A 25,353-nucleotide genomic window follows, 5' to 3' on the forward strand; every position below is an offset into this window, starting at 1 on the left:
CAGTAAAGCTTTTTTACGCTTCTTGGGCAGTGTAAAGATGAAGTATGCGAAGGTGTAATTTTCATCGTCTTTAAAGCTGTTGTATCCTGCCGGTGCTGTGTAATGGCTAAAGTATATACAGTTTAGAAAGTCAGAGCTGTAAATAGAAAAAGCACCAGAACGATGTCAGTGTTGGAACAGTAGGGCACTGCAATTTGAAAGTAGCTGGTCTGGATCGTAAACAACTGCCCTCTGGCTAATGGAAATAGAGATGTGAATCTTTTGAGAAGGAATTGGGAGCGTAGTAATAATGTTACTTGTCATTCTGGGAGTGCCACATACTTCAGAAGAGTTTCTAAGATGAGGATCGAGTTAACGTCTGTGCCGTGTGGTTTAGGGAAAGGGAGGTATTGTGCTTTGACCTCAGTCTCCTCCTTTTTCCAGATGGATTGCTCATATCCCTTCCTGATGGAATAACAGGGTTCTTTTCCCAGTGTCTTCCCAAGGCCTCCCATAAGAGCAAACACCTTTCAGTCCAGGATTGGGCTCCTTTGTACAGCTGCCAACCCCCTAATTAAGCATCTTTTGCTGTTTGTTGATTTGTGTCAGATCTTTGTGTCAGATGAAAATCACTTGCCTCCTCCCACCTCGAAGACTAGAGTGTGCTGCCATGCAAAACTGGAGTAACTTGACTGCAGTCACTCCAGTTATCCTGGTTTAACCGATGTCAGAATTGGGCTGGACCATGATTTTTGTCCAAATGCCTAGTGAAATCTCTGAGCTGTGTGTGAATGTCCGAAGTACTTGATGTTATTCAGGATCGGCTGTGGTTACTGTCAAGTTCTGGGAATCTTCTGCAGCACCACTACCATTTGTATTGGAAGTAGAAATAGTGTGGATGACGCTCAGGCAGCCGTACTGTAACTTCATTTAGACCTGTTCTGAAGCCTTTTTCATCAAGGAATGATGCTGCATGGAACATGTGACTCGTGTTTTACAGGCAGTAAGAGGGAGGGAGGGCAAAGGCAGTTTATGATAAGTCTTCAAATAGGTATGAGGTTGAGAACAGTTGATTCTCTCTTTCTCTGAAGCGATGTCTGCCATAGGCAGTACAATAAGTATTTGGTTTAGACTGTATTAAAAGGAGGCTGAGGTCAGCCATGTAAGGACAGTTAACCACTAAAGTAATTACCTATGGGGAACGTGGCAATTTCATCACTGGAGACTGTCGAGGTGGATAAACTTCTGGCAGAGTTGGCTGAGTGAGTTGAACCTGCATTGGTGTACAGAGATGGCTTAGGTGACATCTTGGCTCTCGACTGTCCCTTCTGACCTGTTTATTTGCAAGTATCTGGTGAGTATTTAATACACAATTATCTGGTCGGTGTTGGTGCTCTCCATAATGCTGCTGCTGCACCACTTGAGATTCAAGGGAAGAAGCTGCTAACTAGCTTCAGGAATACCTTTCATGAGACGTAGGGTATCACCGTAGGACTTGTTCTGAAGAAGGATGTCTTCTCAAACTGTATGAGTTGTGTAAGTATTAGCGATAGACTCAAATTACAGTATCCCATTCTCTCTAGAGCAAATTTAGTGTTACGCTAAGGCTTCAGGACATTTTAATTTCAAGGGCTTACATGTATATGGGTTTAATGTGTGCTTGGGTATGCCCAGTCAAGTGACTGTGATAACTCCAGGTGAACATAGATGAAAGACCAACACTGCCTCCCTGCTGGACAGGTCAGACATTTGGTTATGATGCTAGTAATTTAATTACCTGAGTCAGAACTTACTTTTCAAAAGGATCATTAATCTCCGAGATAAGAGAAATAAGCAAAAGAACTGCATTAAACTCTGCTGCGGCGAGCAGAGGTTTAGCAAAACCTCTGCTGAATGAATGAGAAAGACAGAAACAAGATATTGCAGGTCTCTCTGGGTTTTTTTCCCCCTAGCTCTACATTTTCCAGTTTTCTCCTCTTGTCTCCCACTCCTGCTGTCGGCTTTGTGACCTCTTTCACATCACCCCAGCTGCTGATGCTACTGCCTTGTGTGCTAAATGTCCTCGTCGCTATCATTTTGTATGCATCTCCCAGTCTTGTTCCAGTTTTGACCTTTGATAACTTTTTTCCTTTGAACTGCAGCCCCATCTATTAGTATTTCCTCACCTCCAACTGCAAGCCCTTGAGGATCTTGTGTTACCTCACCGAAGCCTCTCCCTGCTGCAATGTCCCTAAGTTTGTATTAGTCAGCACTGTTTTATTTTCAAATACAGTGCAAACATGTTAATAGAATTCACAGACCGACCTTGTCAGCCCTTGTGCCTCTGAAGTCTCTCACCCTTCTCAGTTAGCCCTCAGCTGTGATTCAGAACGCCTTCCCATGCGCTGTTTCCCTCGGGGCAGGTACGCTCTACTTCAAAGAATTAATTCAGATATGTCCTATGGTCTGCTTGTTCAGGTCAGGTCATTATTTTAATGCTCCCTTCTGTCTTTAGAGTCTATGAAAAGATCAGATGGTTTTTTAGCATGGAAGGTAGTGCAGGTATCTTGGTACCAAACTTCCGTATCTGTATAGGTGAAATACTTCTGCAGCTAGCTATCCTGCTGTAAAACTCAGTCGCTCTGGCAGCCTCATTATAAGCAAAATGCATAGGGAAGAGTTTTTTGTCATTGCTAAGAGCAATGATTATGGTTCTTGTACGCATTTGCTTGTTGAGATAACAGAAGCCTTCTTCAAACAGTTCAAGCTGTAGATGATCCTCGTACATACATCTCATTAGGGATATGTAGCTATGTGTATCATATCCAAGAAAAAATGTTGAAAGCAGTCAATGCTGCGGGTCAGATACAACATTTGCTTTTGAATTTGCAGTCTCCTCTCTCTGATAAAGGACTAATTAGACCCCAGTGCAGCAGAAACTGGCAGAGGTGGTTGTAAAATCTGGGACTGAAAATGCACCAAGTTAGTTGCCAAGCTGGTAGATCTCTGATGCCAGATGTTCCCATACTAACCAAGGTAACAGTCAGGACTCCAGCCTCAGCCAAAGGCTGATGTCAGCAGGCACAAAGAAGAGCTGTAGTTCTGTTGAGATTATAGCTTAGAGATACTGCCTAAAGGATGACTCCAGCAGCTTGGGCAGAAGCAAGAACGGGTGCCTCTTCCCTACTATTAGATATGATAAATAAGAACAGCAACATCACATATCAGTTTTAATGACCTGTTTTACTCTCTATGCGTATGGTGTTCTCATAGTAGCAGGAAATATGTGCTTATTCCGGGCTGGTTCTTATGGTCATAGTTAATGTTTTTTTATCTAATGATACTGAGATTAATCACCTTTAACATACTTTGTGACTTCTTATAGCAGGGAGTCCAGGTTTAACCAGTGTCAGCCTGGCACAGGAAAAATGCTGCAGCAGTGGAAAGCACACAGCATTTTATATTGTTATTTTTACTAAGTAGACATTTATGAAGGTTATTGAGGGTAAAAAGACATTTTTAAGCTCTTCCATCTATGGAATTCTGAAATCTGATTTGGAAAATCATTGTGACAAATGAGGGAGCCCAGTATAGAGATTAGTGCAGCTGTTATTGTGGTGTTGGCTGGTCCTTCTTCAAAACCAGTGGCCTATTAAACGAATAAAGCAGGGTGTTTGGTAGCGCGTGGTTCCAGATTCTAGTTGCGTTTGCAGCTGAACAAGTTAAGTTCCAAAATAAAATCTGTTGTGGCAGGGGGAAAGGAGTCATATTAATAATGAGCGCGGCAGAGAACTGGGAGATGTGACTTAGTTCTTGGCTTTGTATCATTTCCTTTCAATAAGATGTGGGTCCACAGAATGTGGTTTTCTCAGTGTGAACGGATGGATGCTAACGTTAACTGAGGGTCCGAGGGGGCGCCGAGGTAATCGATGCTCTGTGGGGAACTGGGTGAACTTCCTCTGCTCGACAGTGGTCGTGCAGGTAAACCTATGCGTGAGGGTTGGCAGAATCAGGAGCGTAGTAAATACGTGGCAAAACCAAAACCACCTTCTCACCTCCCAATTCCCAGTACTGTCCTGTCTTCAGAAGAGTTTGTTGCTGCTCTTCCTCTTGCTCTTAAACAGTAAAGTTTAGTTTTAGAGGAGAATGGGTCTTTGTGGGCTAATAGCCTTGAAAAATGTCACTTTAGCTTGACTTACTGTAAATCTCTCTTCAGAGAGGAAGGATTTCATTTTTGTTTTGTAGTATCTAGCTGTGATTTTTTTTTTTTTTAAGGACATTCCCGCACCTTTTTCCATCTTTGATTTTGTGACTAGATATTGCAGCTTGTTTATGTATTTTAAACTATGCAGCTGCACACGTTCTTGCTTTTGACCTTAGCACCGCTGTCCTTTCACAGCAGGAGACAGCTGTGTTCTGTAGCGGGTAAAATCACTGTTAGTAACGGGAGCAACACACGCTGGCCAGTCGCTGGGAATGTGGGTCAGCACGCACGCACGCACGCACGAAGATTTTCTGGTGCAATCAGAGTTTGCTAATCCTATATTACAAAACACGCTGCTGCCAGCGGTCCTGTGAAGAGGATTCTGCCTAGGCATGAGTTCAAACCCAAAATGTTGGCGATAGCAAGAGGAGATAAGATGTTTCTTTTTTCCTTCGTTTGTTTCCGCTGGTCTTTGAAAAGAGGGAGCATGTTTAAGATGGGACGTGCCATCCCAGGATGGCAGAAAGTCTGTGCTTATTAAAAGATTTCTCGTCTTTGGTCCCCTTGAATCAAGCCCACGGGGTCAGGGGCCACTGTTCTTTTCCATCCGTTTTCCCTTGTGGCCAACAGTTTGGGCAATTGTAATAATTAAATATTACGTTTTAAAAACGGTGTTAGGAGTTGGTCTCAAGGAGAGTTCTGTGGCCCAGGCATCACGCTCCAGCCGTTTGGGCTGAGATGCTGGGTATCACTGCTCTAACCTCCTTATGGACGCAAATCCGGAGCAATCGCACCCCCGTCAACTCAGTGCTGGCAGAAAGAAAGATCAGAAGTTGGTGCTCGGTGTGCTGGTTGTGCCTCGGTGAATTCAGCACGTCTGCCCGTAAGCTGAGGGTGTAGTTCTGCAGTATGTTGGCTTTGGCAGGGAGGTCAGTTTAAGAAGGTCCAGTTGCCTACGCTTGGGTTTGCCACCCCCTCCGTGGGGCTGCCGCAACTGCTCACGCTCTTCTGCTGTACGAGCATCAGGTTCAGAAGGTTGTTTTCAATCTAGGTCGCTTGGGTGACTTAGCGCATAGGGCAACGCACAGAGGGACACAGCAGGAGAGGCCCAGTGTCCCATGGGGGCTGCAGAGACCTCAGGTGGCTGTGCCTTAGCATATCCGAAGAGTTCCCCAGGAGCTTTGGTTGGTTAGCGAAGGTAACCGAGAAGAGCCTACGGGGCTGCACCACAGCTACGAAACTACTTGGAATCAGCTCATGGCTGACACATTTCTCCAGTAAACAGACTGCACAAAGCGTATCCCAAAGTGCCTTTTTAGTCTGCTGCATTAGGGTGAACAAGCACTGCTTTTAATGAAGTAATTGTTATTTAATAGTTTTTATCAACTTCAGGGGAAATTGAGGCCTCAGTTACGCTACAGAAGCTTAGGGGTAGAGCAACGGTGGCATGGATTGATCGATAAATGTTCCTCGGGGAGGTAGAATGTATGGCAGTTTCCCAAAAACGCAATAAACTGCCTGGCAAAAGTACTCTTTTTTTCTTCCCTCCCTTCCCACCACGTGGAGGCTTTGGCCAGCACAGCTATGTCAGCTAAGGGTGTGATATTTTTTCACGCTCCTAATTGACGTATTCATGCCAGCAAAACTTCTAAAAGCAGTCCAACCTCAGGTTATTATTTTTTCTTTTTCGGTCAGTCTCACTATGCCAGATGGAGAATTTGTCTTTGCTTGTGCAGGCCAGGATACTTAGCCAAACCTGCCTTTCTGAGGAAAATCACTCCTCGCTCCTTCTAGGAAACCCTCAGTTTCTTGGTAAACAATTTGTTGTATAGTGATTGAATCTGAGGTTGAAAGTAATATGGATAAATATGAGGATTTTTGTTTAGTTTTGTTTACCTTTCCCTTTCAGTTGATAATTGAGCAGCATCTCTCTGACTGTAGCGATCATGTAAAATTGGGGGAAAAAACCTGTTGTCTCCTAGGAGTACTACTTTATTGGCTGGATTCCTTTCTGTGACACTTGTCATAGAAGACATTAATTCTGCAGGATTCTTGGTAGCATCCTTGGCATTAGTGTTTAAACAGAACCTGGGACTGCTGTGGTAACTTAATATGAACACCAATAACACACGAAATGAAATCTCGTAAGGTGCATTGCTGCTTCGAGGGTCAAATGATGCCAGAGGACTTGGAAGCAGGGTTGAAATATTTCCCTTTATTGGTATTGACACAAGAAGGCATACCTGACAGCCTCCTGTACTCTGGCGACGGCTAATCATTATCGAACACCTCCGTGGTTTTTATAACCTTTCTCTCAGCAGAGATAGCTGCTTGGGTTTTCTCACTGTTTAGGGTTTTTTTGTTCCACCTAGAGGAAGTCTGACTTGGCTTATCAGTGAATCGTTCTTGCGTATGTATAGAACTCTGAAGCTGGTTTAGCCTGAGAAGCACTCATAGAGGCTAGGCAAGGATTCAGAGGAGACCAGTAAAGGAAACTGTTTAACCAAGGAACCGTGCAGATGTTTCTACAGGCTGTTGAGATGTGAATTTCTGGTTACCTGATCTGCTCAGGCATTGCCCTGACAGGGTCTTGGATTGTCGCACCGTTGCAGAACGGGAGTGTGTTTGTAGGAGTCTACTTAATGATGCAGAAAACAAGACAGTTCCTTTCACCTGTACTGCGTGGCTTAAAAGCAAAAGAAACTTACTCTGATTTGAAAACTCAGGTCTCCTTTCTGGTAACTGATTTAAACGTATAAATACCAAGCAAAGTACATCCTTGGATCATAGAAATGTATCCGTTGGACCTTTTCTTTTTTTAATGCCTGTGGTGAAACCCAGAAGTCACTTGCTGCCCTGGTCAACAGCAGTGGTAGAATTTCTGCAGTGTTGGGTTGGATGCATTTTCTCCAGGTTTAAATCCATTACCTGAAGGGTTTGTTTTTCATTAAGCTTGTCAAGCAAGGTACTTCATGAAGACTTGTATACAGAGTCTGCGAAATGATTCAAACAAACACGTATGTATTAGTAATTGCTTTATTTGTCAGCTTATTGTAAAAGTGTCTGTCAGATGTTCCCAGGTCTATCACCTCCAACTAGGATTATCAAAGGAGCCTAAGGGTGTTACGCCTTTGAAATTCCAGGCAAGTCAGCCTGGGACTGTGCCTCCATTTATTTTTGAGCAGTCCTGACAGGGGATAATAAATGAGCCCTATTGCTTTACTATTATGACGGCTACCACTGAAACCCATCCTAACTTTGCTAAATGTGTCAGCAGTATCTGTTCATTTATTGTGTGTAACTTAAAAAAAAAAAGAAAAAAAAAACCTCTATCAAACCAAAAACATTCCTTTACTTAAAACCCCGTAGTCGCAATTTGTCATGCTCAATGCTTCTGCATTTTGTTAAATGATTCGTTTTTGGTTGTTGAGAATGAAGACATGGGTTTGGTCGGAGATTTTAGGAGGTGAGGTATTCAGATGTATATGGCTGCTGCTGATCAGTTTGGTGCCATGCTGCCAAAAGCATGCAGCACGGTAAATTGGAGGACCCCTTCTTTTGTTTCTTCTGCTGTACTTTGCATCAAAGGTGACCTAGCCTGCAGGTAAAGTTTGCCGTAAGTGAACCAGGAAACAACATGGTGTCGCAAGCTTTCTTGGCTCTCACTGGGAGAAGCCTTAATGCACTCTAGGAAGCAAGACCAGCTATAAGAAGAGCGAGTCAATAAGAGACCCTGCTACAGACTGTGTTTAAACAGCTGCTTCCCCATGCAGCGAACTTGAACTCCAGTTTTAAAAGGCACTGAATTAGTTTGTTATCTCCATTTGTTGTGGTTTCCCAATATCATTTTCCCTGCTGATTATTTTCTGTGCTTGCTGGATGTGTGGGTGTTGGGGGCAGCAAAAAAGTAGTTGAAAAGGGCCCACAGTCTGCTCCCTAATCCCAAAGAGAGATTCCTGCACCTGTGCTGAGTCCCAACAACTTTGCCGGCCAAACAGCGGAATGGGTGGTTCAGACTGTCAGGTGCACCAGCAGAGTGGATTCACCATGCAACTAAACTGACCTCAAGGCTAGCTGACAGTGGGCACGGCTTGGTCCCGCAGCTTTTCTTGAGATTATGATGGTGCTTACCGGAGCTAATGTCTTAAAGGTCACCACACCGAAAAAGAAAGAGTAGTTTTCTGCTAGTTTGACTCCCTGAACTAGGCTCATCGTGGGCTCAGGCAAGCGTTCACACCAAAAAGCACAAGAGAGGCAGAGATGTGTATCCATTGTTGGAAGAGGGAAGAGGTCTTCTCCGTTTAGTGGCAGGTTGCACTTAGATTGTCTTAGCAACATTGTGAAAGCTCTGTCCTCTAAATAACCAACCTGGGAGAAAAGCAAAAAGAGCCACACGGGGGTAGGGAGGGGTGTTATATGTTTCCCTCCAGCTTATGTCGAATATCTGCAGTCATAAGTGGTGTCAGATGACACTAGACTTAGAAATATCAGGCAGATGTATGGTTTCTTTCTTTGGAGACACGTGGTGATACCTAAGAAATACAAAATAAGAAGAAAGAGGGACTTTATCCAAAAGTAGAACTCTACCCACTTCACACAAATGGAAATATTTTGAGGGCTTTGGGATCAGACTTATTATAAATAGAAAGGCTGCATCAGTACCTGGTGGAATAGAGGTATTAAAATATCATGAAGTATCGCTTGATGTAACCTTGTTCTTGGGACAAGGTTTTTCATGTTGTCTAGTTGAAAAATGCCCTGCCTGCCTATATGAAGCATTACTGCATAAATCTCTCTTTTACTGAGTCCCAGGTTCCAAAGCCGCTCACAAAACTTCAAGTTAGTACGTATTACCAGGCAGCAGTGCCACTGAAGAAATGCACCTTTCAGGGGCCTTCTTTGTTTTTGCTGTTTGTTTGAAATAGCGTTACTTTGCCGAAATGTGATTATAGTACTTAGAGTTTTAGTGCAGGTGAAATACTTGGTTGTCTTTCCTCTCCGGTACCTGAGACAGGAGCACAGGCGGACTCATTGCTGGTGTTGCCTCGCAGTGCTGCGGGGACTTTTACAGCTTCCTGGAGCTGTAAAAGCTTCCTCACAAAGCAAGTCCTTTTATACCTAGTGATTTGTTCTTTTTAATAGAGCTCTTCTGTTGAAGCTAAATTGCTTTTAAATCATGTATACAATGGCACTTTTGTTGGGGAAGCCAGAGCTCTTTTGTGTTACCCTGTTGCTTTCAGAGTGGGCCTCAGGAAGAAAAGTTGACATTCAAGGGCATTATTTTGCTTCCTGATTCACAACTATGCCCAGCCTATCTGCCCCATTTGCATGGGATTTATTTGTGTCCCTGGCTTCTCTCCTACAAAGGGGCATTTACCTATGTTAATCTCAATTTCATTGGAGTATGGATTATGCTCCTTAGTGGGATTGGATGGTTTCAACACAGGGACTGACTTTACTAGCGTAACACAGAGATCAAGCAGCGCTGTTTGAAGAGATGGCTCCTGACTTATGTCGTCCTCTCTTTCTAGACTTCTTGTAGTTTTTCTGGAGGGGATAAATTGCATCTCTTCAAATCAGCAGTTTTTTATTAAACAAAAGACAGCAGTTATTTTATCTCGCAGCATCTTGAAAAGCCTCTGGGAACTAATAATGCTCTGGAGTTGACTGTACTGCCACAGCCACAGTGAGGTTGATTAAAATGGCAGTCGTGCTGGAAGGCCAGTCTAGAGCACCTAGAGCGAGCGTAACATCCTCTCACTTTGGTCAGTTCACTAGAGCTGGTAACAAAACATTTATTTCTGCTTATAGACTACGCACATGTTTGTCACTGTGCAAGAGATGAGGATTTTTGTTAGCTTCGCCTTTTTCCTTTTGCCAGAGATGACGATTTGTAGCTTTGAGGTGCTGCCCATCAGCCAACGTACTGTGGCAGTGCTTTCAGTGAACTCCCACCTGAAGCTGCTTTACAGATAAATCCATCTTTGTGTTAAATTCTTCCATTGCAACTGCCCTCTGTTACTTCTGCACTAACCAAAAATTGGAACAAAAGCCAAGTCTCTGTTTAGTATCGGACCTGAACTACTAATGTAGTAGTAGCATTAAATATCACGATAGTCCTTAGGTTTTCTGTAGAATGTGTTATGCTTGGCCTTGCCCATTTGAGCCAAATCTAAAATGAAGTGGTTGCTTTCTTTTGTTGTGCAGTGTCAAAAAAACACGGCAAGCTCATCACCTTCCTTCGTACATTCATGAAGTCGCGCCCAACAAAACAGAAGCTGAAGCAGCGGGGGATCCTGAAGGAAAGGGTGTTTGGATGTGACCTGGGAGAGCATCTTCTCAACTCCGGCCATGACGGTAAGAAACAACCCATGCTTGAGTTCTTCCTCTGTTGGGGATTTTATTTCAGAGTGAGGGCATCTTGTGAGGTGCTTGTTGGTACTAGTGGAGAAATGTGTAACAAGAACTGATGTCTGAAAGATAAACTGAGGGTAATCCTAATTAGAAGCAAGAATTGTGTTTTGAAGTGAGCACACTGAAGAGGGACAGAACTGCCCAAGATGGGTTCTCAACCTCTTGAAGCCTTTGAATAAATAATATTTTTTGGCAGGGGCATAAACTTTACTTGTGATCAGTGTCAATGAGGAAGTAGCTGTTAAGTCCGTGCATTTCTCTCTCACTCACTCTCTTCGTATGATCGTAGTACAATCTGCAGCATAGGTCTTCCGTCTGCCTTTCCCTGGATTTCACAAAATTTACAGGAATTAACTGGGTATTTTGTTTCATTCTTTTTTCTCACTCTGTCACAGTCACTTTTCTGTTGCCCTTCTCTGTCCCTTTCACCTCCCCATCAGCAATTTGGGGAAGCAGTGGAGAAGAGGTGTCCGTTCCAAGAAAAAAAGCTGTTGTTACTTTTCCTGGGATGAACTTTGTTTCATGTGAAATCAGGGAGGTACCTGCATTGCTGAGTAGCCAACAGAGGACTCAAATTCTTTCACAGTTCACTAGCTGTCAGAGGTCATTCCCATAAACGGCCCATGCTGAGGGTTATTTAGGAAAGCAGCATGGAGCAGTCCTGGGCTGTATCCAGTTTACCCAGAGTTAAAGCCATCAAAAAATGAGAGATGGCTATTGCGTTACTGACTGGCTATCTCAGTTTGTTGCTCTGTTTTATATTTTTGCACCTTGCCTAACGCACTAGATTCTGAATCCATAAAAGCAGCAGACCTCATGCGCCAAAGTTCTTCAATCTTACGTCTCCCAGCTTTGGTGCGGAGGCTAAGGAGAGAAGAGTCGGGTAGGAAAGGAATTCCTCTGTTAAATTTGTTTCAAGTGGTGCTTTGGACTCCTTGTTCATATGAGTGCCTTTTGGAAAGGGGATGGTAAAGGGTGGGGAGCAGTGTTTCGTGCACTCTCTCTGACTGATTCAGTTGGTAGCAGCAGTGTGTACTCCCTTGTCTGACATGAAGCAATTGACTACCAGTTGGTGAGTAATACGAGCTTGTTCTTATGGCATCAGCACTGTGGCAAGGCTCGTTGGTTTGTTAATTGGAACCAGTAGAGATGGTTATTGCTGGGGCTTGAAAGGCATCAGAGAGCCAGAAACTGGATGGTTTGGAGGCGGAGGCTGAGACGGTAACCCCCGTAAGAACGAGATCAGGAATAGGTAATTTACACCGCCGGGTAAAGGTGTAGGGCTGGTTTTCTGTTCATCCTGGGGGAGCAATCTTAGAGGGCAGGAGACATGCCAGCAGAGTGAGCTCATTAATGGGAAAGAGAATTCTTTTCCCTTGTCCTGTCCATTTTAGTTAGACCCAGGTCAGCAATAATTAAAGCTTTTCCCTGCTCTGCGTGCTGACTCCTTTCCCTAGCTTTAAGAAGGGAGCATTTTAGTAAGCAATACAGGACAAATCTGAGCTGAACTAAACTGTTCTAACTCTACTGGTGGCTCCTGTATGACAGTGTCTGGTAGTAGCTCACTCCTTGTCCTGGTCATTCCCCATCCCATCATGTGCATCTGAGTGACTATGACTGAGCTGTACTAATGAGGTCTCCTCATCTAAGGAGTTACCAGTTGCTTTCAACCTTGATTTAATAACTCTTTCCTAACTCCCTGGAGTGAAGCAGATCCAATTTGAATGTTGCTAACAGGGGCATGTCTCCATTTCACACAGCAGGATTGTTTTTTTTCTGTGTGATTCAGCTCTCTGACCTGTATTCCAAGTGATGTAATCCCCGGGATTGGTTTTGTGGAGACATTTCTGTGTTCCAGTGAATCAAGCTCTGTGCATGCACAGCATTTTAAGATTCCCTCATTCTGTAGCGTTAAGATTTCTCAGCCTGGGAGCCAACTGTAGTGCCGATCTGTTGAAAGGGGATTGAGATGTCACAGGAGAACCTCAGCTGAATTACACAGAGCAAAGACGCAGTCCTGTTCCTTCACCTCATAACCAGAACATAAAGGTCTTTATAGGAGCACAGAATACTTCAGCTCAAGTCTATGCATGGTCTCTACTGGTAATGCTTTGGGATTACAGCCATAAAACATCTCAGCTCAGGAAGACTAAAAAGTATCCAGTTATATTACGTTTATGGAGCACTTTAGATCAGTGTTGGTTTTGGTGCATTGCTGCTCAGTATGCAAAAGATGTAGCCATGCTGAAGGAGAAAATAACACCATGAAACAACGTGAGCAATCCCAGTCTTGCAGTTGTGAACATCTGCAAACTGCCTTTTATATGTTATGTGACTAGACTTGTGCTAGATAACTGAGATTCGCTTTTATTGTTTCTGCAATAATTGGATCGTGAATGAGTTAGCTATCTAAGCAGTTCCACTGAATTAAGTAAGGTTGTTTAGAATCACAGAACAGTTGAGTTGGAAGGCACCTCTGGAGGTCTCTAGTCCAAACCCCCTGCTCAAGGCAGGGAAAAAGTTGCTCAGGGCCTTGTTCACGGATTTGAATATCACCAAAGATGGACACTCCACAACCCCTCTGGGCACCCTGTTCCAGTGTTTGACCACCCCCACAGTAAAAAGGTGTTTTCTGCTGCTAAGTTGAATTTCCTGAGGAAGCAAGAATAACCGTGCCAGAACTGGACTTTTGTTTTAGATACGGAATGGTGAGAGACAGGAACAGATCAAGAGAATAAAAGGGATAAGGGAGGGCAAACACTGAGGTAGACTTAACATTTTTTAATGAACACTAAATTGAAGCAGCTCACTCAGATGACTTAGCTAGGGGAAGAGCATAGGGTTTATAGCATGTCTGTATACCCACAGGGGAGTTTACAAACAAGAAGTGTTGTACCCAGTGCGATATGCATGCCCTTTTTTTCTGTTTCTCCTGTTGTCTTTCTCCGCATTCTGCATCAGTTGTGCCTTTTTCTAAAGGAGATGTATATTTGCATGACATGTACAGGAGGGAGGTGACATAGAAGTGTGACCTGTCTCATTGCTATGGAGCAAAAGACCAGGTGATACCAACCTGCAAAGCTCCTTATGCAGGCTTCACTTTCAGCGTGTGCTGCGTTCCAATCCAGCAAAGCAATTTATCTTAGTTTACCTCACATTTTGAGATCAGTGAGGATGCTTTTGCTGATGGCCTAACACTGAGGCAGAGTGTTCTCTTTTCTGAAAGATTCCTCTTTGCTTGGCATGGCAGAACTTGCATCTGCTAACCTTCAGGGCATAATAGGTCCGTTTACTTGAGTTTCTCCTTAGGGGAGGGTGTCTAGGTATGATAGGATGAGTGGAGCAAACAGTCCTGTTGCTACTGCCTTTTTATTTTTGATGAGGATGCAATTTGTCATTTTTTTTAATTGTCATGTATGAACCTGAGAAGTAACACTGTAAACAAGCCAGGTGTAGGGAGGGAAGTGTGGCTTTTAACAGATGTTTACAGTAACAGCAGTACGAATGAGTACTGCACCTTAAATTTTTTTGTATGGCTGTGATGATTCACGTTGGGGATTGCAGCGATTATTGGGCCGGCAACTGTGGACAGGTGGTGTCTTGGGGAGGGTGGGAGGGTGGTTCTTTTCTTTCTGGTTTGTAGTAAGCTCGTGCTTTGAGCCCTCGAAACAGTGATAGGGCCCTTTTGTGGGAGGAGTTATACCTCCGTGTGGTATGAAACAGTCCTTTCCCGAAGGTCCTTGTAGACAAGAGAGCAGATGAGAGGAAGGAAGCATCGCAGCACTGTTTTTCAGATGAGGATCTGAGTGACGGGAAGATGTGAAGATAATGTTTTCAGAATTATCTGTATTCTAAGCTGCTTTTGGAAACAGGCATTAGGAGCCACAAGCTCAGTAAATCATGCTGAAAGGTGATGGGATTTAGGTCCTAATTGCTTTGCCAAGAGTCAACCAGGAAGACTCTGCAAGATTAGAGATTAGGACTCCGTCCATCATCTTGGCGCATTGTCTTAGGGGGTGTGATTATTCAGGACAGGCTGGAGATAGCCCAGGTAGCTCAGATACCAGTACCAGTCTAAGTGGAGTTCAGAACAGACCGCTTTGGCTTGAGACCGTTCTTCTGGTTGCTGGGGCTCAGGCAACCCTGGCCTTTTCCGAGTCAGGGAATTAAGCAGTTTGTCTGAGGTTATACAGAGAGCGGACAAAGGATTCAGAGCCGCAATCCAGGCTTACTGCTCACAGCCCTGACTGCTGGGCCAGGCTGTCAGACGCTGGCGTGTTGTTTCCAGGGGAAATGACAGCAGACTGTCCTTTGTGTTTCTTTTTCGTGTCGCATATAAATACTGAATAATGGGCCGATACTTGTAGGAGTAAAATCAATTTTGAGATGAAGGATTTTTGAATCCTGTTTTGGTTCTAAATCTAGTAAAGGTTGTGATGATGTTCCCTTAGAGTATGTCAGTTTGCCCGATACCCACCCAGTCAGCTCCAGTCACCCGAAGGAGCCAATGGAGCCTGCCTCAAGGGGCCTGTCTCCATTTAATTTTAATGTGTTATTCATTTGTTGGCTCCTTCCAGGTTTTGAATGCTTCCCCTGCCAATGAAGCGTTATTTGGAAGCAGACCAAGCTCAGTAGGGAGTATCTGTTTCTTCATCGCTGTGAGAGATATTCCCAGTTGGTTCAGCCTTGCTGACCCTTGCCACGCTAGTTCGTCTTACGGAGCTGCAACACGCAGGAAATTCAGTGTAATTCTTGAGTAGCGACGAGCCCTTGTTCCCTTTGTAGGTAGAGATGGAGAGACTTTTTTTCTCCTGAATTCCTCTCTTAAAGGAAACCAAATTGAACTGAAATTTAGCTTGACCCCAATTAGAAAGAATGGTGTTTGCAGAGGTTGTGTTTGCTTAGTGTGGGAGTTGGTAAATGCTGCATTGCAGCATCTGCGTTATGTCCTCGTTTGTAGCTCCGAATACTTCAAAATGGAGCTCTCCACAACTTGTGAATTAATGGCAAATGTAGGAATCCACTGCGGCATGGTTAGTATAAGCTCTGTGCGTGGATGCACAGAGAGGCCAGCCGATTAGAAAACTGGCTTAGTTCTTGACTGAGACTGACAGAGCACGTGACCCAGGTTACGGCGTTTAGCTCTTTCCCTCAGTTTTCCCAGTTTTGAAATGTATGGATAGAAAGCTTGTGTGTAAACGGCTGATAAAAATCAAGTCAATCAGTCTATTTTTACATGATGATGTTGTAGACTTAGTTGTAGTCCTAAAGCAGAGCAGTTCATCTGGAATCTTTTCATTCAGCGTTCTCTTTTGTGCTGCAGCCTCTCGCACAGGCAAAAGGCGATGGGAAATTTGGGTTGAGGGGGCTCCCAGCGTACAAGTGCTAAATCCACCTTGCTGTGCTGATGCTCTGCCAGCCTCGTACGTTTGTTCAAATGATGGATTGCTTTATGCAAGGGACGGAGGTGGGCTGGATTCAGGTGCCCTGTGAAAAGGGAGGCTACGCAGTTGCAGACTTGTGTTGCAGTTGTGGTGTTGCTGCTTCTCTCGGGCTCCAGGAGCTCGCCGATCGGATGGGGGTGGGTTAGCAGGCCAGTCAGCTGGGTCTGCCACAGGGTCGGCGAGCCAGAGAAAAGTCACATTGCTCTTCTGGGAACATGAGAGTTGTGAGCCGCGGCAGATGAGGGATTACTTCACCATGTACTTTATTTACCAGGGCACAAATGCTGCTGGGGAAAATGTGCTGGAATTGCTTGGACTACAGGGGAATGAGGTATAAAATAGACAGCTCTTTTTCTGTGCTGAAGCTGTTTTTGCTGCCCTTCAGACACCTGGAAAAAATGATCATCTCTCTCTCGGTGATTAGAGGGGAGCGCACACTAACCCTCCCTGGCATACCCTAAAATAGAGTGATCAGGTGCTTCATCTCATGATGTAATCTGTTCGATGAAATCAGCTGTATTGATAGCAGATTTTATGGACTAAATTTGCAGCATATTATACGTTCGTTGTGATCAACTTCCAAAACTGGAGAAAAGGATTTAGAAATAGCACTAAGCTTTAATCCATAAGTTTCCCCTATCAAAGGATGGATAGCTCCTTTTCAGATTAGTCAGAATGCCTTTGGAATATACCAGTGATGTGTAATCAGCAGGAAGAGGAATTGCCCTTTTTGGCTGAAAAATTAAATGCTTGTGAAAGGCGAAAGTTTCCTAACACAACTGATTTTCCGTCTCTGACGTTGCTCTTCATCCCCAGCTCCCCAAATTCATTGCCAGCTATTTTGGACGAGTTGAGTAAGATTCAAGAAAATGTAAAATGAAGGCAGAGTTTCTTCACAACTGCCTAGGAGATCAAATTACAGCACATATATGATCTTGATCCTGCTATACAGCAGGCCCCGGCAACAATCATTCACAAGGGATGGTTTTATTCCTTTATGCTGTTAGTTATGCTCTTCAGATAAGCTTCTTACCAGCACCCTGGGAATCCGAGTGACCCCACAGCATGTTCTGGGTTCTCTGGTGATTACCTTCCCTTCCATTGATCGAGCTGGGTGATTTTAGTTGCTTTTGATGCTAACTTATCACAGATTTGAGTATAGCAAGAATATTGTTACCGGAACAAGTAACACAAGGAATGAGATCTCAGGCAACATCTTGGCAGGGACCTATCTGTAAAAATCTGGTTCCCCTTAGCTCAAGGATAAGCTTTGTAATCTATATGTCATCTCTTTGGTTCCCAGTATTAATTTGAGGAGCCCCTTTTATTAGCTAATAATTTTGATTATAACAAATATCTAACTGGCTAGCTTTGGATCTTTACCATCTGTGAAGGAAACCTTGATCTGGAATTCAGGACAGCAGAGTATTACTTTTTTTTTTTATTCTAGCTTTTCATGATGTTTCAGCTCTTAGAGGGTGAATTAGCACAGTTCCCACTCTCTTTCTCGTTGTTTGAGAATGAAGTTGCAAACAAGAAGTAAAGCAAACTTCACTGAAAAGTACAAAGCTATAAATATTTACAGATAACTGTTACTTTTTTCCCTTCCTCTCTTTAAATTCCATTTTTAAATATAAACACAGACAGCCCCTGAAATCCAAGAACTTCCATTCCAATTGATGCAAGTTTTGAAGGCCCCGGAGGAATCCCCGCTCATGTGTTCCTTCACAGCTCACTGCTTTGACTTTTGCTTCCGAGAGACTTTGTACATTTACAGAGCTTCCATCGGAAACAGATCTTCAAACTTGACCTGGGATCGCTATAATTCAAATAGCAAATAATAATCACATTCAAGCGTAGTAATCCTGGAGTTTAGTTCCCAAAGTATTTGTGGAACTGTTAGGACTTGAACGCTGGCAGCACATCAATAGATTTGTTTAAGCAGTAACTTCTTGTTCTTACACAAAGGTTTATTGAAGTGCTACACAAAAAGGTAGATTGTCTGCGTGTAAAATAGGTAACGTGGATCAGAATTATGAAATTGGACACAGCCATTACAATAGGCTGCAAAGACTATTAGCTATGGACGAGGCTAAAGCTTTACGTTAGATGCGTTCATTCCATGAATGGGCGCTTGGGCGTTGCCATACTTTTAGTAGGTATTTTCTGCGTTATCCAAGCAGAAAAGTTTGAATGTAAACTAGAAATTTCGTTTCAAACTTCCAAATAGGCTCAAATCTGGTATCCTGCCTTTGGTTCTGTCTCCCTCTGAAAGGACGTATATGCCAAAAGGAGCCGGCAATTAGGACGTATTTCTGAAAAGATTTGTTTCCGTTTCCCTTTTCTGTTCAGACACTTATTGTGGTACTTTGGGCCAGTCCCTTATAGTAGGATTCGTCTCCTTTAATCTTAGCTACTTAGCAGTTAGTTGTGCAAGTCTACAGTCAATTGACTTTGCTCTGTAGTCCACTAAAGGAGATTGGTATGTCTGAAGGGCGATTCACCCTGTCTACCCTAAAACAGTGTAAATAACAGCACACCTGAACTTCCCCATTGGCACAGGAGGAGAAATAGCGCATGCTTACTTAACCGATAAATTTTGTAGTGCCCTCAGATATTTGGGGAAAGGGAGCCATAAATAAAACATTTGGCATGTGCAGGATTTCTATACAGGGCTGCAGCTTGCAAACTGGTGAGTTTATTTTGTATTTCCTGATAAGCCTACTTAATGCAGCTATTGGTGATACTGGAAATCCTCTTGTTCTGCCTCCTTCAAGAGTGTTTTTCTGTGTGGTATGGTCCTATTGAGAAAAACAAAACTCATTCTGCAGTAAATGGCTACTTACTTACTGCAAAAGGGCCGATTCTGCACTGGAACGTTTTCTTTACTTAATGTGAAGTTGTAACTGGTCCGTCAGTGCACATCAGTGAGTTCTGAAGGCAGCAGTTTTATAGATAGGGAGGATATGGTTTAACATCAGTAAATCTTTTGGACTACTTGAAACTTTTTAAGTCCATTATATGCTTCATGCCACAGAGAGATATTTCACTTTTTTCCTTCTCCTGAGGTGTTTTGTTTTGTGCCTGAGAAATCATTTGTAAAAGTGAGAATTTGGCATATACCGTTAGTGATTTGCCTTGTGCGTTCCAGCCCATACTTAATCTTATCTCTGTTTCTCATGATCCTTTATCATTTCTTGCTTCCTTTACTGCATGCAGTGAAGAAATATCGTCCCGTCTCAATACTTTGACTTGCACTTGAGTCGATTTTTGCCACAGTTCTGCACAGATAATGTAAACTGGAAAGAAACAGTTGTAAAGTTGCATTACGGGGCAGTAATTCAGTAGGGCTGTTGTGACGTGGCATCCCCTTTGACCTTACAGCTTCTGATGTCAGCCAGGCCCTTCCATTTCTACAGCTGTCCTGCTGCTGGCTATCATTTTATTTAGCTAGCTTCCCCCCCCCCGCCCCGGTGATAGAATATATATTAGAACCTGTTGGTCTCAGACATGCAAAACCAGTTTTGTTTTTCATGATTTGTGTTGTTGTTGTGTTTTTTTTTTTCTAATTGAAATTTATCTGTAAAGGACTTGGACAGGCAAAGAGGTAAGCTCTAGTCAAGGCTCTGGCCGGCTTGCTGGGAGCTGGGCAGTCCTGAGCTCAAACCCCGTCTCTCGCACACCATCGGTGGCCTCAGGGGACTGACTTAACATCTGTGCTTCCATCTCCCGATTTGTAAAATCGGACCAATAGACCATATCTGCCTCCAAGGTGCTACAAGGGTAAATTTCTAATGTTTACAGAGTGCTTGGAAGGTTAAGAGCATAACACAAACATTAGGTAGTAATTATTCAAGTGTTAACACAGGTTGGCATGCTAGATCCAGGGTAGCCTTGTAAATAGTTGATACTGTCTGCAGGAAATCTGTAAATCTGTATGCATCTCCTACCTCAATTTTGTTCCTTAGCTGTGTTCACATAATTTCACAAACCTAAATATGTCAGACATTTGGAAACTAAAAGGTGCTTGATTCACTCGAGCACTTCTGTAAATCATGAAGTCTGTGGGATTTAGGTGCCTTTAACATCAAAGAAGAATCCAGCAATGAGTTTAAAGGCAAAACAGCAATGACTAGCTGACCCCAAGTTCAGATGACTAGAGAATATTCTGCCTTCTGCAGATGAGTTCACTGGTACACAAACTCATGGAAAACATGAGTGGATACTTTAAAAGGCCAACAGTTTTGAGCTACTTTGGGCAAATTTCCAAACTTAACAGGCACTTTTATTGCTTCACCATCTGCCCTCTGAATTGCTGGAACCCGAGATTATTGGGTATGGGTTAGCATTACAAAGAGGTACATGGCGTCCCAGTGGAGAATTACTTGTTTAGGGGGAAGCAGTTGCAGAAAGGGAGAACTGAGAAGCAACGCAAACTCTTGCAGTGAAGAAAAGAGATGATTCCTCTCTCCCCTCCTTTTTACCCTGTCTACAGCTGTGAGAAGAGAAATTCCTTAGGCCTGAGTGACCTGGAGGACGGCAGGGAGTGGATAATTAATTTGCATTTCGAAACACTACAGCTGTAGGAAGAGCAAACACAGGAAGAAATGTTGCAGGCTGCACAAGAATTGCTTGCGCTCTTGCCCCTCGCTCCAGTCTTAGAGGTGGATGTTTTTTCCCCTCTCAAATTATTGTCGTGAGTTTAATGCTCTGAACAGATAACACCAACATACACTCAGTGTATTACTAGCATATTTTTTCCATTCATGGGTATGTTTGTTTTTTTCTTAAAAGGGAAAAAGCAAACTGCAGAGAGCTAGGTGGATACAATCTTGGAGATGGATGTACTATAACATAGTTTGATAGAACTGTAGTAAAAGTAAGCACGGTGTATATATAGCCCTTGCACGACTCAAGTGCTGTAGTGTCCCAGTGCAGACACAGTCAGCAGCATCGAGAATGTCGCTGATGTCACAGGGACTTAAAACATGTAGATGACTACCTTTCTAGCTTGATGCAACACAGTGGGATTTATGTTTCTGAAACGTGGACCTTGCACTTTGTTTTTATACGTTTCCTGGCTAAGCTACCGTAAATAAAAAAGACAGTCCAGTCTTAAAAAGCAGAGTCCGGTGCCGGAGGCCGATTCCATAAATGGGCACTGCATGATATCTATGCTTGTAGTTGACTCATGTTTTATGACCTCCTTTCCTGCTATCTTGAGTTTTACAGTACAAAAGTCACACTTTCAAATAAAAATGTTGCATGCTACCAGGAAATAGTGCAGCTGGCCTGGACTTTACTCCAACTCCTCAACAACATAAATAATTTTAATGCGGGTCATTTCTCGAAAATTGGGAAGAGAGCATCCTGAAGGAAGTTCAGTTTTGCTTGGTGTTGTATATCTCCCTTAATCCTACTTTAGGACATAGAGTTAGGAGTGAGCCTTGGGCAAGAGTCTCTCAGATTTTTCTGAATACGCAGGAGATGGTGGGGGCTGTGTGCTTATAAAACGTCATGTGTAGGCCACTTGCTGTGTGGTGCAGAGGGTGCCCCTTCCCAAATGGGGCAATAAAAAGGAAGTCATTAAACTCTTAAAGTCTCGTACTGATTGACAAGAACTTGTCTGTCTTGTGCTGTAAGGTGGAGGGAGGATTCTCAGAAACGAGTAGCTTGAAATGAGGGAGGCCCAACCAGCTGAGAAGCAGAGATGAGTTAGAAAAGAAAAAAAAAAAAGCCATGGTAATGTGAGATCTGTGTTTGTTTTTTGTAATTTGTGTTTGTTAAGGTTCGTAGAAAAAATTACAGTGTGAAATATTATAGAGGGTTTTTACTGTTTTTAACAAATAATTGTATATTTCTTTGCAAAACTGAGCTAAAAGGAGGAGAAAGAACGATTGGGTTTTAAGAGCTCTAGTATTTCTTCTGATGAAGATGCTCATTGTTCAGTTCTTTTGTAATCACTTGCTAATGCGGTACGGGAAACTGGATTTATTTGGCTAACTTCAGGTTTCTAAAAATTTGGTTTTCAGAGCCTCAGCTAGTCATGGAGGTTGGAGAAACAGGCACCTCCACTGTGCAGTTCACACTGTTTATACTGCGTGTTGTGGGAACACGTTACCCTCTGCATGTACCTGTCTTTCCTCGCCCTTTATAAAGGCAGTCTAGACGATTTAAGAGTGAACTGCCGGGAACTCCCTAGACTTCCTCTTGTGGCTTACTGTGTAAATGTGTATTCTCGTGGCTCAAAACATATCCATTAACCTTCCATTGTAGCACTTCATGTGGTTCTGTATTTTTTCATATTCTTCCTCCTAAGTATCCGCACAACAGCCCGGGTTGCTACCTTTGCTTAGGCGGTTCAGTGTAGCACACAGGGCAGTTTAGTTCATATGCCTTGTTCCTGTTGGACTGGTGCTTTAGCTTTCTGCGTTTGTTTGCTATGTTTGGAATTCAGCTGAGCAGCTGCATTTCAGCGTGATATGGTCCATTAACCAGCCAAAAGGCCTGGCTTACGCGGCAGTTCACCTTATTGCTGTAATATTGTGAAAACGAACTGCTGGAGGGGAGCTTGATGGGAGGCCTCATTCCCCAGGCTGAACAAACAGTTCTGATTCCAGGAACGTATTTAAAAAAATAAAAAATAAAAATAAAAAGCTCCCTGAACGCAGGGTGGGAACATTACAAAAGATTAAAAAGGAAAAAAGTTAAGCCAAGACTATAGGAGAGGAGAAGTGCCTGATTTAAAGACGAATCAAAATGTTCTTCAGAAAGAAAATCATAAAACTTCTGCTTCCTGTTAAAGGGAACGAATTAACCAGTTCATTCAGTGAGCTAAACTCCACAAATGGGCCCTAGGAGATGCAATAAATCTTTCAAACTAGCTGAGAGATGCTCAGGAATGAGCTGGAAAAACTCTTTTAGCTGCTCTGGTGATCGAATACGCGAGGGTTTTCCTTTGTTAGTGCATGCCCCTTGCCAGCCTGTTGCACTTTGATTCCCAGAACTACCTGTTATTTGACACAGTGAAGGGAGGGAAGGAGAGATGGAAAGCATGCGATTGATTTTGGAGTGGGAGATGTGTATAGAGCTCAGATTCTCATCGAGAGGTAGGTGTTTAAACACAGCAACCGTCAGTGGATTTCAGCAGCCTGCACCTGAGTCAGTGACTTCATTGCAGAGAGGTTGTCAGGAATCAGTGGTTCAAGATGATACTGCTCAGAAAAAGAATTTTTTTTTTTTAAAAAAAAGTGCATATTAGTGCGCTATACATTATTTGCCTGGGTACATGGAACTGGAAAGGACGGTGTGATAGGGTTAATAAATACAGAGACGCCAATTCTGGGCAAAGGAAGCTTCCTGAGCAGGGGATAGCTGGGGACTGGAAGAATATTCTCTGCAAGTGTCACTGTGTACTTGTTCTCTTCTTGTGTCTCTTCCAAAGTAGCCTGCTCATGGCCGTTGGTGGAAACGGATCTGAGCTAGGTGCATCTTTGGTCTGATCCTTTATGGTCATTATTACAAACCACATAGGTCACCAGGTCTGGTCCTTACCGTTGCAGGAAACCATAGCAATTGACTAATATTCATAGGACTTTTAGTGTAAATGCTAAAGTGTACGAGAAGACATCACCACTAGTTTCCCACTGAGATGCGGCTGAAATACCTTTCTGATTCAAATTTGGTAACTGGCTTGGATCCAGAAGCCAAAATCAGAGCCTGAACACTGAGAAGTTCACCTATAAGGCAGGAGACAGATTTATGTGATAGACATGGGGACCTCAAAAATTCATGCAGTGACGTCAGAAGCCGCAGCAGGTGGTGGTCTTAGCAGACTTCCCATTAGCAAAAGTAAGTTTTAGCCTATGCTATCATCTTGATGCTAATAGGCACTGTCCCCTCCAAACACACACAAATGCATGCACAGATACGTAGGTAAAGGGCTTGGGATTCAAAGGGGAGAGTGGGATTTAATGCACATGTAATCATCAAGTGTCATGTTTGCTCAAAAATTAGAAAAATCGAGTCATCCTTCCAGCAAAGGGCCTTCAAGTATGATTGTGGCCCTTGTAATTTAGTCATTTCTCCAACCATGCAGAATTCCCCCAAAACATCTGTAGTGCTGAATAATATATTTAGCTTAACGAACAGAAATCCTGGTAGCCAAATTAGAAAATAAAACATGTAGAACAAGCCTGCGAGGATTGTATCAGTATATGTTAATTCTTTTAACTATGCCTGGGATCTTCACCGGCAAATAAGCCAGGGTAGGAAGTGTATTGTTGTTGCTGCATCCCACCCCTTCTCCCTTGACCTGATTCACGTGGTCACAACAGGTTGCTGTTCAGATGAACAGCATTCTTACCATGCTGTTTGTTTACACAGCTAGATAAACCCCAGAAGTGTAAGGCCTTGAAAACGTGCAGAGTTTGTTCCCTGTGGCACAGTCCTTCAATTAGGAAGCACAGGCAGGTGTCCTAGCTGTGCCCATGGTATGCAGGGAAACAGGAGAGCTGGCTGTGTAGGCTCCCCCCGTGCAGTGCGTGCACCACCTTTCTCGGATGCTATCAGCCTCCCCTAGAGGGGACCACAGTAAGAATTAGGCAGGCAGGGAATAACGCGCTATTACGTATTTGCTTTCTTTCAATGGATGCTACTGATTTCAGCATGTCAGCATTAAAACCTTGTCCTTTGTCCTCACTGCAATCGGTGGTGCAGTTCTCACCTCTCTGGTTTGCACTACTGGTGTGCAGTATTGTCCCAGTAAGTTGACAGCATGAATGGAATCGTACAGTATGGCCACCCTCTTATCAAGCTCCTTATCCCGGGACATAAGGTATCGTTTGATGGTGGAAAATATATCCTCTTCACTGAGTTGTTACTAACGCTGCAGTGCAGTGCAACATATTTTAGCCCTTTCTTGGCAATTTCTTGAGTAACGTGTGACTTCTTCCCTGTCTACTTTAAGCCTTAAACTTTCTTCTTTGAGATGTTTTGAATCTTTTGGCATAAAGGAATAAGTGTCGTCCTTCAAGGATGCTCTTTGAAACTATACTGGATTTTAGGAATATCTGTTGCGCTTGCTCTTATGTCTGCTCTGTTCTCAGACATTTAGCTTACAGCGTTGTGGATGACTGATTCGCATTTACCAACATGCTAGAGCTCTCCAAAGGGTGTCAATGTGTAGTCCACTCAGCAGTGAGAAGCAGTTGCTTATCCTGGCTCTGATGCCTAAGCGAGCGTTCTGTCTGGTTGACTCCCAACGCCGACAAGCGTGGTGCTACTCTGAGCTCAGAGTGGATGTTGAGACTTCCTTCTGCAGATGTCTTCCTG

General features: G+C 43.4%; 1 protein-coding gene across 15 annotated transcripts in view; it reads left to right on the forward strand.

The window, feature by feature from the left end:
• ARHGAP32 (Rho GTPase activating protein 32) overlaps positions 1-25,353 on the forward strand; it is a 290,155-nt gene that overhangs the window by 240,234 nt on the left and 24,568 nt on the right. For 14 of the 15 annotated variants that reach the window (XM_068916543.1, XM_068916547.1, XM_068916538.1 and 11 more), the window contains one exon: positions 10,370-10,519. In XM_068916543.1, coding sequence (XP_068772644.1) covers positions 10,370-10,519 — 150 coding nt within the window. Of the gene's footprint in view, positions 1-1,312; positions 1,334-10,369; positions 10,520-25,353 lie in introns of those variants that run through there. The other variant, XM_068916552.1, reaches the window with a different exon arrangement.

The sequence above is a fragment of the Struthio camelus genome, chromosome 22 (assembly GCF_040807025.1).
Source record: "Struthio camelus isolate bStrCam1 chromosome 22, bStrCam1.hap1, whole genome shotgun sequence".
NCBI lineage: Eukaryota > Metazoa > Chordata > Aves > Struthioniformes > Struthionidae > Struthio > Struthio camelus.